This window comes from Heterocephalus glaber, unplaced genomic scaffold, assembly GCF_053883595.1.
Source record: "Heterocephalus glaber isolate CG9 unplaced genomic scaffold, H.glaber_assembly_v1.0 deba00000621, whole genome shotgun sequence".
In the NCBI taxonomy this organism is placed as follows: domain Eukaryota; kingdom Metazoa; phylum Chordata; class Mammalia; order Rodentia; family Bathyergidae; genus Heterocephalus; species Heterocephalus glaber.
Window position 1 is genome coordinate 6,073,898 of NW_028258153.1, and position 16,385 is coordinate 6,090,282.

At 56.6% G+C, this 16,385-nt stretch overlaps 1 protein-coding gene across 1 annotated transcript; it reads right to left on the minus strand.

The window, feature by feature from the left end:
- Positions 1–474: 474 nt before the first annotated feature.
- Positions 475–13,814, minus strand: Wnt10a (Wnt family member 10A). Its single transcript, XM_004864567.3, has 4 exons — positions 13,028–13,814; positions 11,719–11,981; positions 4,491–4,870; positions 475–2,295 (listed from the first exon to the last, which is right to left on the minus strand). The coding sequence occupies exons 1-4, from the start codon at positions 13,663–13,665 to the stop codon at positions 1,798–1,800; spliced, it is 1,779 nt and encodes a 592-aa protein (XP_004864624.3). The 5' UTR covers positions 13,666–13,814; the 3' UTR covers positions 475–1,797.
- Positions 13,815–16,385: the final 2,571 nt, after the last annotated feature.

Consider the following 16,385-nt stretch of genomic DNA (forward strand, 5'->3'; position numbering starts at 1 on the left):
GGAAAATGGGAGTCTTGGGAAGGCAGGCAATTGGGGAAAGGAACAAGACTTTAGTCCTTGTCTTGTTCAAGAGAAGTGCCATTCTGGGATAAACTGAGGCAGCCACCATGGTCCCCAGCTGTGAACAGCAGGAAGCCTAGATGAAGCAGGTGAAATGTTCTTTTCCTGATATTCTGAGAGGCTGAAAATCATCAGGTCTGAACCGAGGAGATGCAACCCAGGACCCAAGCTGCCAGCTCAGCAGTGTTCTGATGGGCATGAGGGCAGGGAGTGATTATGACCTGCTAAGGAGCACCCTGTGCAGGGGCTGTCAGAGCAAAAGAGGCCCGGGAAAGCTGGCCCCCTGGGCCTTGCTCACAAATCACACACCCTGACTTTCCTGCCCTGACTCCTAGAGCCCAGCTCCAGACAGGGAGTCTGGGGCCCCTCCCCTCCTCCTCCCCCCTCTTCCCAGCCGCACCTCCTGGCCCCACCTGTTCCCTGGGGCGCTGGGCTGGGTTGAGCTGGGTCTTGCCCAGGATTACTCCTCTCAGAGTGTCTCCTGTCTCTACTGACGGTTGCTGCTGGGCACTGCCACTCGTCCTGGCTTGTGGCAGAGGGCTCAGGTACAAAGTGGGCGGTTGGAGCTCTGGCACTGAAGACTCTGAATCCAGCCCCTTTTTGTCATTTCCACTGCCTCCATCCAAGCCTCATTTCTGGTTTGGAAGATGGCTGTAGCCCCCCTAATTGGCTTTCCAGCTAACACCTTCATCCAGTTCCCCACACAACAACCCATATGGGAATCGGACCATGATACTCCCTTGTTAAGACCCTGAATGTTCTCATTGCTTTTGAATAAAATCCCAACTCCTTGCCTAAGCCTAGAAAGACATGTGACTTGACATTTGCCCACCCTCTGAGTGCCTCTCCTGCCCATCAGCCCTCTGATTTCTTCACTCTAGTCACAAGGGCATCTTAGCTGCTCCTCCAACAGGTGGAGGTCTTTCTCCCCCAGAGCTTTTGTATTTCCATGGTCTCTGCCTGAAAGTGTTACCTCCTGATCTCCTCATGGCTCCTTGTCCCATTTTGCAGGTCACCACAGGAATATCACATCTCAGGCTTCCCCTTTTATCAGAAGGGGCCCACAAAGCACTGTACACCAGGGCCCTGCTTTATTTTCTTTATTTTCTTCACAGCACATAACATTGTCTGAAATGACTGTGTTTACTGGTTTTGTCCATCTCCCTCAGCAAAATGTAAACTCCTAGAAGGCAGATGCTGTGTCTCTCTTATTCTCCAGTGCCTCTCCTCCCCCCAGGGAGTGCCACCAAGAGAGTGCAAAATAAATACCTGATACCTGAATGGCGAGGGGAATAAGGGGCAGAGGCCAGTGGGCACGGTGTCCAGGGCCTTTATGGGTTCATTTCAGCTCGCTATGTCCATTCCTTCTTTTTAATCTTCCTCCCCCAGCTCATGAGGTCCCATCCCTCCCACTCTAGGGGTAGGGGAGAAAGGAGACAGGCCTAAGGGGCTGGGCTGCCTGGCTGACAATTGTGCTAGGATGTGAGGCATTCTCCAGCCACCCTGGGGAGTCTGAGCTTGGTAGAAGGCGTGAGCCAATCAATCCTAGAACCCACAGAAGTACACGGTGTTGTCAGACAGGCCTGGACTGTCCCCTGACTGCAGACCCTGTAAGATCCCGCGGTCCAACCTCCTGTCCCAAGAGCCGAGGCAGTGGTGCTTGCCTGGGATCACAAGAGGCAGAGGGCCCAGATGTAGGAGGGAAAGCTTTCCCAGGGCCCAGAGAGCCTGGGCCGCTCACTTGCACACGCTGACCCACTCGGTGATGCGGCACTCTTCACAGACCACGAAGCAGCACCAGTGGAAGCGGCAATGGCAGCGCTCGCTGCGCGTCTGGCGCAGGATGTTGTGGCCACGGCCGCAGCACATACTACCGCAGCCATCCGGGCCTGCGCTGCTCTTGTTGCACAGGCGGCCGACGGTGCCCGCCGAGTCCAGGCGCGGCTCCCGCTCACAGAAGTCGGGCGACTTCTCAAAGTAGACTAGGTCGGCGGGGCTGGCTCGGCGGCGCGGGCCCGGGGTGCCTGGAGCAGGCGAGGGTGCCCCCGCGGGGCCGGGCTCCAGCTGGCCGCCGTTGCGGTTGTGCGGCCGGATGAGCGTGGCGCGGTGGAAGCGGCTGCGAAGCAGCGCCCCCACGGCGCGGAACTCGGGCGTCACCTGCCAGCAGGTCTTGAGCTGGCAGCTGCCTGACGTGCCGTGGCACTTGCACTTTCGCCTCATGTTCTCCATCACCGCCTGCGGAGGAAGGCAGCGTAAGGGGTGACACCGGAAACCAGGCCCCTGCCCTTCTCCCGCCACTGGGACTGGTCTGGAATCTCCTAGGCTTTTGAAACCAGCTCCCATTGAACAGAAACAAACATTGAGGCCGGAAGCTCCCGAGCCAAGCAGTCAGCGCTCCTCTGCCCGCTGCAGTTCTGCTGCGCTTCCATCCGCCTCCCACCAGGCTAGGCCCTGGGGGAATTCCCTCCTTCCGGCCGGCCTTCCCAGCAGCTGCAGGGGGCCCTTGGGGATGGGGGTTCTTGCTTCCTGAGGGGGGATGCCAGATCTTCAGGGAAATTCCCTCTCCTTCCATAGCCGGGGTAGGGACCAGGAAGGGAGAGGACGGGCCGCGCCACCCCCACTAACATCCACGCCCAAAGCCACCGGCCTCACTTCAGCCTGTGAGTGTGAGAAAACCTCATTCCACTATGGCGACCCGACCCCAGCCTTCGGGGACCCAGGGCCTAAGGAGACCACCCCCTCCCAATATGCTGACTGGGACCTATTCTGGCCTGATCTGAGTGCCAACAGGTGCCAAAGCTCTACCTGAAGGTAGAGCACAACCCAGAGGAGAGTCAGGCTCTCTCCCCATGAAAGTGGAGAGAGGTTCCCAGGCCTCCAAGGGAGGTGGCTATGGGAACAGGATCTACGCCCCCTCCCAGCTCTCAACCTGTTCTACAGTCTCCTCCCAAAGAACCTGGTGGTATTATCCTCACCAGACACCCCACAGGAAGTGGGCCACATCCACATTTTCTCTATGCCATTCAGAAAAACACACTTTCAGACAAGGATAGCAAGGATCTGGGGTCCTGAAGCCAGGCAGGAAGACCATAAGAGAGGGACTGGGCCCTTCCAGGTCTTAAAGGTTTGTGCAGCTCACATGTGTAGCTCATGGTGTCAGCACCACTTGGGAACCAGCCCAGTGCCTCCCCGGGCCAACAGCTCCAGAACATCTGCTTCCCACAGGCAGCAGCCATTAATTAACCAGTTTAACGAGGAGAGGAGGAGGCACTGTCTGTAAGGCTGGGGTGGTAAAGAAGCTTGGGAAAAGAGCTGTATGCACATACAAAGCAGGGGTGAGTGGGAACTGGTAGAAACCTGAGGGTGGGTGTGCCTCAATTTACCCTGCCTGTAAGTTGAAGTGGGGATTGCTGAATCAGCTGGGAGTCTGTGAAGGCAGGAGACAACTGCAGTGGGCCAAGAGCTCCAGGGGAGCAAGAATAGAGGAAGCCTGGATCCAGGCCTGAGCAGGCTGGGCAGGGTCAAGAGAAGGGATGGGGTGGAATCAATCTCCAGGAAAGAAGAGTGTTAAGCTACCAGTAGGGCTCATGATGCAGCAGTGTACAACAAATGAGTACAGGCTCAGAGCTCCACTGCCTGGGGATGGATTCCGCCTCTATACTCTCCCTGATTGCATCATCTCTAGCAAGCTTCTTAGTCATCTCTGCCTCAGTTTCCCTAGCTGAATTCGAGGTTAATAACCTCACATCTTAGGTAGCTGTAAGGATTAAATGGGCTGATATGTAATAAGGTACTCAGAACAGTACCTAACACATTAGGCACTAAACAAATGCAGGCTATTTCTTTCCTTCCTTCCCCTTCTTCTTTTTATTTATGTATTTAATTTTTTTGAATGAATGTTGTGACCTTTGAGGTTCTGTGAACATTCAAGGGCAGGGGAGAAAGGTCTTTGTTGGGCCCTGGGAACCTCCCTTTGCCCTTTCACTTTGCAGGAATCTCTCCTTCTGGATGGGAACAGATGGGGACATGAGACCTAGGACGCATGGCGCCACAGAACATTAGAGCTGGGAGCATCTGATGATGGTCTAGTTTCACCTTCTCACTCTGTAAAGGAAATAGGGTGACGACCCAGGCCTAGACCCCTGAGGTCCTGCAGGCCACCCCAGTCCAGATCACTGAAGGAAGTAAGAGGAGCAGGCTGGCGGGGGGGGGGGGGGCGTCTTTGGCAAGGGTCGGTTGGGCCCTGTAATACTGGGCTACTCCCAGGGCATAGTAGGTCTTTAAGACATGCTTGTTGACTGAATTAGGAGAGGACAGTGGAAAGTTTGTGGAGTTGGCAGAGGAGTTTGGACCAAGGAAGAGGTAGCTTGGGGGAGGGGCAGGCCCTAGGCCGAGGGCTTTGCATCCGGCCTAGGGGCCGGGGCTCTCACCTGCCTCCCAACTCGGTTGTTGTGGAGCCTCATGCGCGCGTGGATGTCTCTGTGAGGCTCCCGGGAGTCCAGAAAGTCCTTAGAGAAGCGTTCCCCGAAGCCCACATCGGGGCTGCAGCCGCCCCACTCCCAGGAGTCCTGCAGGCCCGGGCTGGCAGGGGGCAGGGCGGGGTGTTCCGGAACCCCGTGGCTCAGGCCCTTACCGCGCTGAAGCGCATCTAGCTGCAGTCGATGCAGCTTCCGACGGAAGGCCTCTTCGTCCCCGCGTCGGGACGCGTCGCAGCCGCAGGCCCGCAGTTTGCCCAGAGCGCACGCGTTAGATACCGCATGCACCACCCCGGCTGCCGCGATGGCATAGGCGAAAGCGCTCTCTCGGAAACCTGCGGTTAGAGACCCAAAACACACGGACTCTGGAGTGGCTTCGACATCTCATGCCCTGTCCATCCTGCCCAAGTTTGTCTTCAAACCAGTGTGGTGGAGGATCTGGTACAAGGGGAGAGAGTCAGAGAAGGGAAGGAATCACAGCAAAAGCCAAGCATTCTGCTGGTCATAGTGGGGAGGTCTTCACCATACACTCCCCCTTTTCATGAATGTCACCCTTAGCAAGCTTGGAATTTGTGTGTCTAGATCTCTCCTTTAGGGCAGAGAGCACCTGGTAAACACATTCTTCTTCAGATCAGGGATTTAATCTATTACCTTTCATGGTGATACCTGCAATTTTAAAATAGCCTGCAGAAAGAAAGCCAAGTTTAATCTAAAGAATAAAGTATCAATGATGGAATGCCAGGCCCTAGGAGATGCCAGCGGACAGGAGGATAAGTAAAAGGAGTCTATTCCCAAAGCGCCCTACCCCAAGATCGCCTGCAGGTGTGCACCTAGCTTAGGCCCAGCTCACAACCCTCCCTGGTGGTACCTGTCCTCATACACAAGACATACCTGAAAGTCGCTCAGAAATGGATACCAAAAGGCCAGGGATTAAACTCAGTGGCACCACGCAAGCCACACCTGCCGCACCTGCCTCGCAAGTGAGAGGTCCTGAGTTTGATCCCCAGTATCAAAGAAAAGAAAAGAAAAGAAAAGGAAAGGAAAAAAAGGGTACCCCACAGCCACCCTGCCTATGGTCTCTCAAGGTCAGGTGAAGACATTTGAGGGATGACCAAGGGGGCCCAATGGGCTAGCCTATAGCAGTGCTGAAAACTGAGGAGGAAGTTACCTTCCACTGATGCTCAGAAGGTACAAGACTCCCTGAGTTAGCCATTCACAGAGGCCCAGGGCTGGGCCAGCCTGCCCACTTACTTGTCTACACTGCTTTCCTTCTCTGTGATCCCACCCTACACCTGTGGCAGGGGGCGGCCTACTTGCAGAGGTGGGTCCAGCTCTTAGGCCTGCAGGCTACTTCTTGCTTATTCTGAATCTGAGAAAGGACTAGCTAGGAGCACTTTGTTGTACAAATCTCCGCCCAGCCTCTGGACCGTGGAGAGAGGGCAGGCACTGGGAGGGGCAGACACTGGGAGAAGCTGGCAGCAAGAATAGTTCCTACACAGGGAGGAGAATCTACCTGTGCCATGGGCCCTTGTAGGAGAAGCCTAGGACCTGGCAGGAGGCTGATAACCCTCGGGGAGGCCAGAGATTCAGAGGAAATAAAAACTCTGAGTTCTTCTACCCCGGCTTCAGAGACCTGCAGGGCATACAGACCCTAGAGGCCAAGCAGGATGAGACAGAGAACCTAGGCCATTCTTACCCCAAACCTCACTTCTGCTCACAGAGCCCCATCCTCATCTTCCTGCCCAGGGAAAGAACAACAACAGCAAACAACAATATGATGATGATGATGATGATGATGATGATGATGATGATGATACAAGATGTGTGGCAGAGAAGAACTGATCTCTGGAGCCAGTTTGCCTGGGTTCTAATCTTGGCTTTTCCAATTACTAGTTAATAGCTATGTGACATTGGTCAAGTGTCATGACCTCATTGTACCTCAGTTCCTCATCTTTAAAATAGGGTTGTTATTATTATTTGCCTCATGGTTGTTCCAAGAATTAAATGAGTTACTAAATGTAAAGTGCTTGGAGTAGTGTTTCACTCATAGTACATACTACATGAGTTCTCACTACTATTGGGATGTTTTTCCTGCTGTCTGACCCCACTCATTCCTGCTGCATTTTCAGGCCGTTGTTTTTTCTTTCACCCTGATCAAGACAGAGCCCAGGGGCTCATAATCCTCTCTAAAGCAAATCATTTAGGCTACTGGAAGCCCTGGAAGCAGATTCCTTTTCCTTTCCAGTTCATAGTATCTCAGTACATTTTTCCATAAGGGGCCCAGCCATGAGCAGACCTGAGGAGATGGGGATTGGGCTGGAGCCTTCAAAGGGATGCTGGGAATTGGCAAGAGCTGCAGGGGAGCAGAAACTGCTCTGGGATGGTGGGGCCTAAGGGGAGGGAGGGTGGGGCCTAAGGGGAGGGAGGGTGGGCCCCAGTCCCTGGGAAGTGCACCCTACATTTATCCCCTGCCTTTTATCTTTGGAACTCTGAGGACTTTTCTTATTGCTGGGGGAGTCACTAGCCTGCTCTAGGACACATGGCAATACTCAGACCTCTAAAAGCAGCCCAGACCTCAGAGATCACCCTGCACCACCACCACCACCAATCATACACTGTACTATGCAAATGGGAAAGTCCAAGGTCACAGGGGTTACAGAGCCAGACCCACAACCAGCTTTCAAAGTTCAACTTTCTGCTGAAGGACACTGGTCCCATGGGAGCTTAGCCATCAAGAAAGAAACCTAGGTAGCCCAGTTTCCAGTTCCTATAGCCGAGTCTACGCTTAATACCAGGGAAAAGCAAGAGGCTGGCCCTGTGGGAGAGGGATTGCACGACCAACCACCATCTTCCAGGCTCTGTCATGTTCAAGGGCAGGCCTGGAGGAATTTGGATAGATGTAACCCACAGCCTGCCTGCAGAGAACACCCTTACCCCATGTAGCTCAATATGCCTTTCCCTATACTGCCTCATGGCCTCTGACAGCTGTATAGCCACCTGTAGAGGTGATCAGGCAAGGCCTGCATAGCCACCCTCTGCTCTATGCATCCAGGCCTCAGAGAAGCCCAGCCTACTGAGTCTGCCCCCCAGCTCCCATTCAGGGCCCCAGTTTCGGTCTGGCCCCAACTGTCTGGGGCAGACGCAGGCACAGTGCCATCTGGCCAGCTGGAGGGGGGAAGGGGTGGGGCCATGGCCAGCTGGGCTGCCCGGAGCAGAAGGGGGGGCTCGTTAAGACGAACAATTAGCTGCCCTGCCTTTGATCTGGGACAGGGACTGCCAGCATTTAAGTGGAGTCAGCTGCTGCTACAGGCTGCAGCCAAGGGCCAGGAAGGGGCTGGGATGGAGACTTGGAGGGCAGGAGAGTACTGAGGAGAGAGGATGAAAGGGGGCAGTGGGAACCAGGAGAGGCTAGAGAAGCTTGAGCCCTACCCATTCAACTCGGAGAAGAAAAGAGTAGGTCTGGTTTCCATCCTTCAGTGCAAATAATCTGTGCATGCTTATTTGTGGGGAGTAGGGGGAGACAGAGAGAGAAATTGTGTACATGCAACAGTGCTTACAAAGGACTCTGAATGGGGCTATGCATTGGCACAAGTATGGATGGGGTGTGTGTGTATGTGTGTGTTGGTTGCATTTCTTGGGGTACACACTCCCATCACACCAGCTCACCTCTGGGCACACAGTAGTGTTCATGCTGGCCTTGCAGCTTGTGAGGCAGTTGGGTGCAAGCTCTAAAGTCAGCTGGCCTGCATAATCCCAGCTCTACTGCTCACTTTCAAGCTGTGTGACCTCACTTTGCAAGTTACCCAATCTCTCTTAGTTTCATTTGTAAAATAAGGATAATAAAGGACCTACCACATAGGGACAGTTTGAGGACCCTAAAGCATAAAGTGGAACAATGCACGATGTAAAGCAAGTGCTTAATGCATGTTGGCTAATTTATTGGGTGTCATTAGAATACTAGAACCTTCTGGGATGTGACTGTGCCTCAATTTTCCCATCTGAATGTCACCATGTACCCCAAGCCCTAGAGGCCTGGATGTAAAACCAGTGTAAAAAAGGTAGGTGGGAAAAGAAAGAGCCAGACCTTGGAGAAGAGAGGCCAGGTATTTAAACTGCTGGTTTCTCCTGGGCTGGGAACCTGGCTTGCCCTGGGGTCTGGTGCCCACTTTCCATCCATTCCAAATGGGTTTGGAACTTAGGGAGATCAACAGCTAAACTGTATGAGAACTCTCTCTGTATGGGACCTGCTTGTGAATCTCTCACCTTCTAGCCCTGCCCACTTCAGTTCCTAAACTCAGCCCCCAGCAGCACCTCCCTCAAACTTCCTTCTTGTCCCTACCTTCTGAGTGAGATATCGAGGGGTTCTCTAGTCTTCACTAACAGACTTTCTGCCCAGTGCCTGGCACTAACCTTTTTGGGTCCTCAGTACCAAAAGCTGGGGATACAATGCCCTTTGGCACTTAGATCATAGCTGCCCTTGGGCTGGGCAAACCAAACAGCATGGGATTAGGGCCCTCCAAAATCCCCTGGAAGTCCCTATCCCAATCCTCCCCCTCCCCCTTCGCAGGTCTCTAGCACCTCTCTTTGGCCAGGTAAAGCCCCATTATATTCCCAGGCTTGTCCACTGTTGGTGCCCAAGCATCATTTCCTCTCCCTCCTTCATCAGATGCATCCCTCCAGCCCAACCCATCTCCTAGGGAAGGTGGCAGGCCAATAGGGTGACCTAAGGAAAGCCCAAGGGACCACTCCCCTCTCACACACACCGGAAGTTTCTGAATTTAAACATGACAAAACCCACTTTAAGGGAATCCCTTTGGCAACCTGGGTCAGAAGGAAGGGTCAGTCCGCTGATATTCCACTTGAGGGAAATCATGGTCACAGGACCCCACAACAGACAATTCATAGCTTGAAAAAAAGAGAGATTGGGGGAAGGAACCAAAATGCCAGCGGCCGACTGTCACCATAATGGCCTTGTGGGATTTAAACTTAGCTAGTCCTGGATGAGATGGACCACGATGGACCAGGAAATGACCCTGGAGGAGGGCGGACCCAGATGAGGAATGGGGCGGAGGAGCTATGGTGTCCAGGCAGAGGTGAGAGGGGGACAGGCGGAGTAGCAGTTTTCTTTCCAGAAGTCCAGAGTCTCCCCTTTGAGGAGAGGTAGAAACGAGGGGTTACCACGGAGGAGCAGGAGCCCAGGAGGTAGGGCGGAGTTCCGAGGCCCAGAGGAGGAGCCCAATACCCGCCTGGCGGGGCCAGGAGCCGCCGCCCCGCCCCCTCCCCGCTCTAGGCGCCGCCCCTCTCGGCTAGCCCCGGCAAGTCTCCCCTCCACCCCTAGCCTTTACCCTCACCAGTCCCCCCAGCTCACCTCCCGCTTATTAAACTGCAGGTGAACCCGGGAGCGCCTGGCGCCGCGCCAACCCCGCGCGGTTGCACCGCTCTGAGCTCACCCCCACCCCTCGAGCTTCAAAGACCCCCAGGTCCTTCACCGGGCCGCACGGGTCGGACCGGGAGACCGATCGAGACACCTGGGTTTACTCAGTCTAGAGGGAACGGGGACCCGAGGGGAGCGAGGCCGGGGAGAGGGCTGAAAAGAGCTTGCCCTGCCTTGCCTCACCCCAAGCGGCTGGGGCGAGAACCTTGGCGCTCGTCTGAGCCCCTAGGGAGCAGAAACAGAAGCAAGGGCTCTAGCAGCCGCCCCCGGGGTCTCAGGGAGCGCGGGTGACCCGGAAACCCAAGGGTGGGAGCTGGCGCGCAGCGACCGGAGCCCAAGCCCGGGACGGCTGAACCCGGAAGGTGCCAAGGCCTATCGCTTGGTGTCAGCCGCACGGGCGGCCAAGCATCTCGGGGTCCGGGCCGCCGCCCCTGGACAGCTCGAGGCTTGGGCTGGCCCGGCTGGCGGGGCTGGCGGGGCTGGAGGGCCGGGAGGGGCGGAGCGCAGGGCAGGGGGCGCCCTCGTGGAGAGCCGCGCGGCAGGGGCCGGGAGCCGTCTGCGCGGCCCGCGGGGATTAGTTCGCGGCTGCATGCCGCCACACGCGCCGGGCTGGGCTCTGCTGGGTAGAAACAGCGCCCCGGGCGTGCGGGGGAGGAAGGAGGGAGCGCGTGGGGGCGGGGCTGGCGGCCTGGGGCTGGGGCGGGGGAAGCTGGGGTGACCTCTGACTTAGGGGCTCTGGGGACACAAGCACGAGTCCTGGTGAAAAAGGAAGGGTCCTGACTTTCTGAGTTCTTCCTGAAGTTGGGGTATACAGAAGCCTGGCCCCCAGCAGCCTCAAGCCCCGGGATACTTGGTTTGAGTACCTCTCCTCCTCCATTATCAACTAGAAGTGAACAAGTCCTAAGGAGCCAAGGCCACTGGGTCCCCACATTATCTCACCTAAGCAGCTGAGAAGGGAGACAGATGCCCACTAGGCCAACACAGGAGGCAGGCCCCCCATCTTGCTCCAAAGACCTGATTCAAGGTCTGAGATACTAGGCCTTAAGGTGAGTGTGAGAGGAAGCCAGTGACTAAACCTCCTCCACCTCAAGTCACCCAGCAGTCCAGAGAGGACAGGGAGTGGGCTGCAGCTCCTCTAAACTGAGAACAGGGGTTGGCAGGGCTGGCAGGCCTGCTGGGCCAGAGCCACTTCACACAAGAACGCACACACCCATTGTGCTCTGATTCAGAGAGGCTTAGGGGGTGGTGAGGATGACACAGAGGCTGGTGGTGTACCCCGACAGCCCCAGCCAGCCACGAAGTACAGACATTTACCTGCCCAAGCTTCCCTACCCTCACCATTTGGTGGGAAGTCCCACCTCCTCTTCAGGCCCACCCATCCTGGGTGCCTTCTCACAGACTCTCCATCCTAAGTCCATCCTAAGTAAAGGGTAAACTGAGGCCGGTGACAGAGTGTTTCCTGGGCCTGAGGTATGCCGTGCCAGTGACAGGGCAGGATAATCTAGGAGTCCAGTTTTCAGGCATGGAACCTACCACCCTCAGCCAGGGCCACATCTGTCCCATTTGTCTGTCTCTCCACCCGCACCTCATGGATTTTCTGAGACCAGAAAGAGGCAGGAGAGCATTGCATTTGGCAGGTGTGAGGACTTGAGTGCTGCTAGCCTGAGTGGATTTTGGCTGGCTGGCACAGAGGTCCTGGGGTGAGGGTGCTGGATATGATGGGGAGGAACAGGCAAGGGGGGCAGCTACCTCTGCTGAAGATGGGACTCTCGTAGGGGATCTTGTTTCGAGTCTCCAGACTAGAGCAGTTCCAGCGTTGGTCCCGGAACTGGTGTTGACATTCGTGGATGGCGATCTGGATGCCCTGGATGGCTGAGGCGGCCACATCAGGGTGACGCACACACACCTCCATCTGCCGCCGGCTCAGGCCAGGCAATGTCAGGCACACTGTGTTGGCGTTGAGCACAGGCTCCGGGGGGAGGCGGAGGCCCAGGATGTCGTTGGGTGCCGACCTACAGGCATGTGGGAAGGTAGAAGGGATAAGCATTTTGGGGGAGGGATGCTATCACGGCCCCATTTAATAATATACACTGGGTCCCAAAGGCCATAATCACCCTCTGCTCCAACTCCTGCTTTAAGTTTGGGCTCGTCAGCACACTCCTAAACATTCTCCTTTCCTTGACCTGCTCTCCATCACTCCCACAACCCACCCAGCTGCACACCCACATAGGTAAACATGTGCAAATGCACACACTTCTGTCTGTGCACACATTATTTCCTAAGTACTTAGCCAGGCACAGATGTCTGCATACACAGGCATGTTTTAGACAGCCACAATTGCAGTTACCCAGGCACACTTCTGCAAACATTGTGGTGGATACAAGAGACCCAGGAACACTTACACACGCGCGCACTTCACCAGACATAGGTACAGACACACACAATCAAAGACATATTGATACATGTGTTTCTCTTACCATACATTGATCCACAAACTCTCACACACAAATCCACACAGACTGCTGTTTAGCAGCCCAGCTTGCTGGGCTCATTCACACATGCATGCAAGTGCGCATGCGCGCGCGCGCGCGCACGCACACACACACACACACACACACACACACACACACACACACACAGGACCTTTCCAGCTGTAGTGTCTCACTGACCCCTACCTGGGATACCCCCTTCCAGCTCAAAATGCTCATGCTTGGGGGTGATCTGCAAGATGGAACAAGGCAATTTCAAAGTACTCTGGGGAGGGGGTGCATTCCCCCAGAGTGGCAGACACTCAGACTGGGGGTTACTCCCCTCACATACACTTCTTCTAGTTACCACTATTCTCCTGGGCATTGCCCTGTCTTGCTGCACTGCCCATATTCTGTTGCCAGTCTAACCTCCTCCTAGGAGGAACCTCACTGTCTTGCCTTGGGCACCAGTGACCCTGTGATCCTGACCCTCCCACATTCCGGGGTCCCTGCCCCAGCAGGAGCACTAGAGGTCCCTGCCCTGGGGGTCCCAGCTCTCCAGGAGGGCGGAGCATGAGGTGAGGGCTCACCTGGGCACAGCGGCAGCCAGCAGCAGTAGGAAGAGCAGGAGCGCCCAGAGCGCAGGCCGAGGCTGGGGCCGGGGTGGGAGCCGCAGCCAGGGGCGAGGGTGGGCGCTGCCCATGGCGCGCTGGCCGTGATGGGACAGGCGTGGGGGGCTCACAGCCCAGTGGGACTGGCGAGCCAGGGGCGGCGACGCATGATCGGCAGGGGTCGGGGCGGCTGTGACACAGAACACACAGCTCCGACTCGGGTCACGGCTCCAGGAGCAGACGGCGCCCGCCTCCCTGATGCATGGGGCAGCGCCCCCGGGCACCGCCCTCGGGGGTGGGGTGGGGAGCAGGGGAGCAGGCGAGCAGGGCACCTCCTGGCACAGGGGTCCGGGGAATTTCCCGAGGCCCCCCGCGACTACTCCTGATGCCTCTTGAGGGTAAGGGGGGCCCGGAGGTGCAGAGGGCTGAGGACTTGAGGCTGGGGTGCTGGGACCGCCCCCCCCCCCAACGCAGTGCCGCGAGCCTGCGTTTCCGAGGGTGTGCGAGGCGGGCAGAAGGAGGGTGAGGGGGGATGGCGCTGTCGGTGCCCGGCCCCACAGCCTGGAGACGGAATGACGGTCCCGGTCGGGGAGCTCCGCCGCCTCCCCCCATCCCATGCAGTCTTAGGGCTCTACCCCAGTGACGTCACACGGGGGTGTGGAGGCGTCCTGAGGCCACTGCGTCCGCTCAGGGCTGGAGTGGGAGGCGGATTGCAGTGAGCGGACGAAGGTGAGGTTCTGGGGTCTGTGCGCTCTCCCCACAGAACTGCGTGTGTGCGGGGCGCCCTGGTTTGTGTGGAGAAGCTGTGGGTTACCGCGAGGTATGGGTGCCTGGCTGGCACGCAGCTGCTGGGAGCGCCCCAGCCCAGCCTAGCCCAGCCCAGCACACACCTGCGGGTGCTAGAGGGGAGGGGTCCCCCGTTTCCCTCTCCTCCTGCAGGAGGGACTTCCCCGCAGCCTGCTGTGGGATGCAGGTGTGGGGTCCTGCGTAGGGGTTTGGCAGCCTCTGGCTGTTCCTCTTCTTCGCTGCGGGACCTTAAACAGGTGCCTCCTGCTGGTGAAGACTCCCTCTCCCGCTTTATGAAATGAGGCTAATGAGACCAGTCTCATCTGGTCAGTGAGACAAGGAAGAAAAAATGCCAGGACTCTAGTAATGCTCGTTTTGGAGCCCAGCACCCTAGGGTGGTACACTCTGGGAGGAGGGATTGGAGAGTCTTTTAATTTTTCAGGTGGGCTTTGAGTTCATTTTATTTAGCTCCCTTCTATTTCATAAGAAAATACTGAGGCTCAGAGAGAGTCGTGACTTATTTAAGGTCACACAGCAAATTAGTGAAAGCAGAAATGGAAACGAGTTCTGAATCAGCACAGCAGCTCTGGCCCCAACACGGACTGCTGCTTGCCCATGCCCTCAAATGGGATGCTGAGTTTTGCCCTGGCCATGTCTGCCCATGGTCTTCTGGGACTCTTTCCTTTTCTCCCGTCTCTCAATGAACACTGGCTCCGCCATGACAGAGGGCAAGGGTCTGAGAACCAGAGGGTTGAGGGGAAGGAGGCTCTAGCTTCTGTTTCTGGTCCTAATCTGGGCCCTGATAATGAATCCTATGCCTGCTGTGGCCTCAGCATCTTACTCTATGAGGTGGGCACAAGCCTCCTACTCTATATAGGCACATCCCTCCCAAGACCCCACTACCTCCTATCTGAAGGGAACCCCTCCTGGCTTTGGGACAGAGCTGCTGGAGTCTTGGGCTCCCAGAAGCAGAAGGGACCCATTTCTGGAAGTGCCCATCCTTGGGGAATTAGAGGGGAGGGGCCTCCCTTGTCCCCCACTGTCAGGTGGGGGGGTGACCAGAGGAACAGCAGGCTAATGGCAAACTCCCCCTTCTTCCCCCATCTCTGCCGGCAGCCACTGCAGCTGTCAGGAATTAAGGGCTTGAGGCTGCTGGGGGTGGGGGTGGGGCAATGGAGGCGCAGTCTGGCTGGACAGCAGGAAAACAGCCGGGGGCAGGAGGCAGACTGCGTCAGCCAGAGCCTTGTTTGACCCCAGCCACCCCCTTCCCTCCCCATCCTCCCCCACCATGCTGCAGGGACAAGATAGAAACAGCTTGATCAAGAGTTTGGGAAGGGGGTAGGGACAGGGTAAGGCTAGACTCCACACAGGCAGGAAGGAGGCAGGGTGGGACAAGGCATCGGCAGGCTGGGAAGCCAAGCTCCCATTGACTGCTGGGGAAACTGAGGCCCAGGAAGGATCCAGAACAGGCCCAGTACCACACAGGAGGTCATACGTGGGCTGCGGACCTCCTTGTTTTCTGCACAGTGCTTGTGCTAGTGTTTCCCATGCTGGGTGTGTGGTACATGTCCCCCGGGGTAGGCCTTCATGGGAAATACTGATTCCAGACCCCACGCAGCTGAATCAGCCTTTCCAGCAGGAGGCCTGGGGGTCTGCATTTCTAATCATATTATCCCAAGTCTCTGGGCAGCACCCACCTTGGGGAAATGCTGCTGACCTGGTTGAGCAGCAGACCCCCTCGCCACTTTGGCCTTTCTCTGATGAGGAAGGGTCTCTTTGCTACCCCCTCCCCCACTGCTCATGAAATACAGAACAGAGAGAGGCCTTCTTTTTACCCCAGGAGGCAAGTAAGGATCTCCAAGACTCGTGCTGCTCCCTGTGTGGTTCTGGCCTGATGTCATGCAGGTTTAAAAATGCCTAAGTCTGGGTCCAGGAAAGGGAGAGTGTGTGGAAGCACAGGGTCTTGGCATGTATGCAAATGAGGCTCAGAGAGAGTGTGCAGCTGGGGCCTCAGCCCCATATGAGCCACTCCATGGCCAAGCCCCTATCAGCAGCCCCCAGTCCCCACCCTGGCTCTGCCCTGGGCCTTGGCCTTCAGCCCAGCCCCAGCCCCCGCTGCAGCGGCTGCCCCACTGCCTGAGACCACAATTACAGGGGCCACTGGGGGTGGGGGAGCACAGAAGATGAAAGGCAGCTTGGAGAATGGTTCCAGCTGTGGCTGCTCTGGAGGAGGTCAAGGAAGAAGGACTGAGGGAGGCACCAGGGTAAGAACAGGTGGGACCCTCAAAGCCCTGGCCTAGTCCAGTCCGGTCCCCACTCAGTCTAAGGCTCAGCTGGAAAGAAGTTTATCTTGGCGAAGAAGAGAGGAAAGGAGCCCCAGATGGACAAGGGGGACTCTTTGTCCCGTTGTCCAGGCCTCGGCAAGGTAAGAGGGGATAGCTTGCTGCTCTGGCTCTCCACATTCCCAGTATGCTTGGTCTCTGTAGAGAAAAGGAGATGCTTTCTGAGCCCTTGGCCTTGGGCTGAAGCTAGACCTTCTACCCAGCCTCCT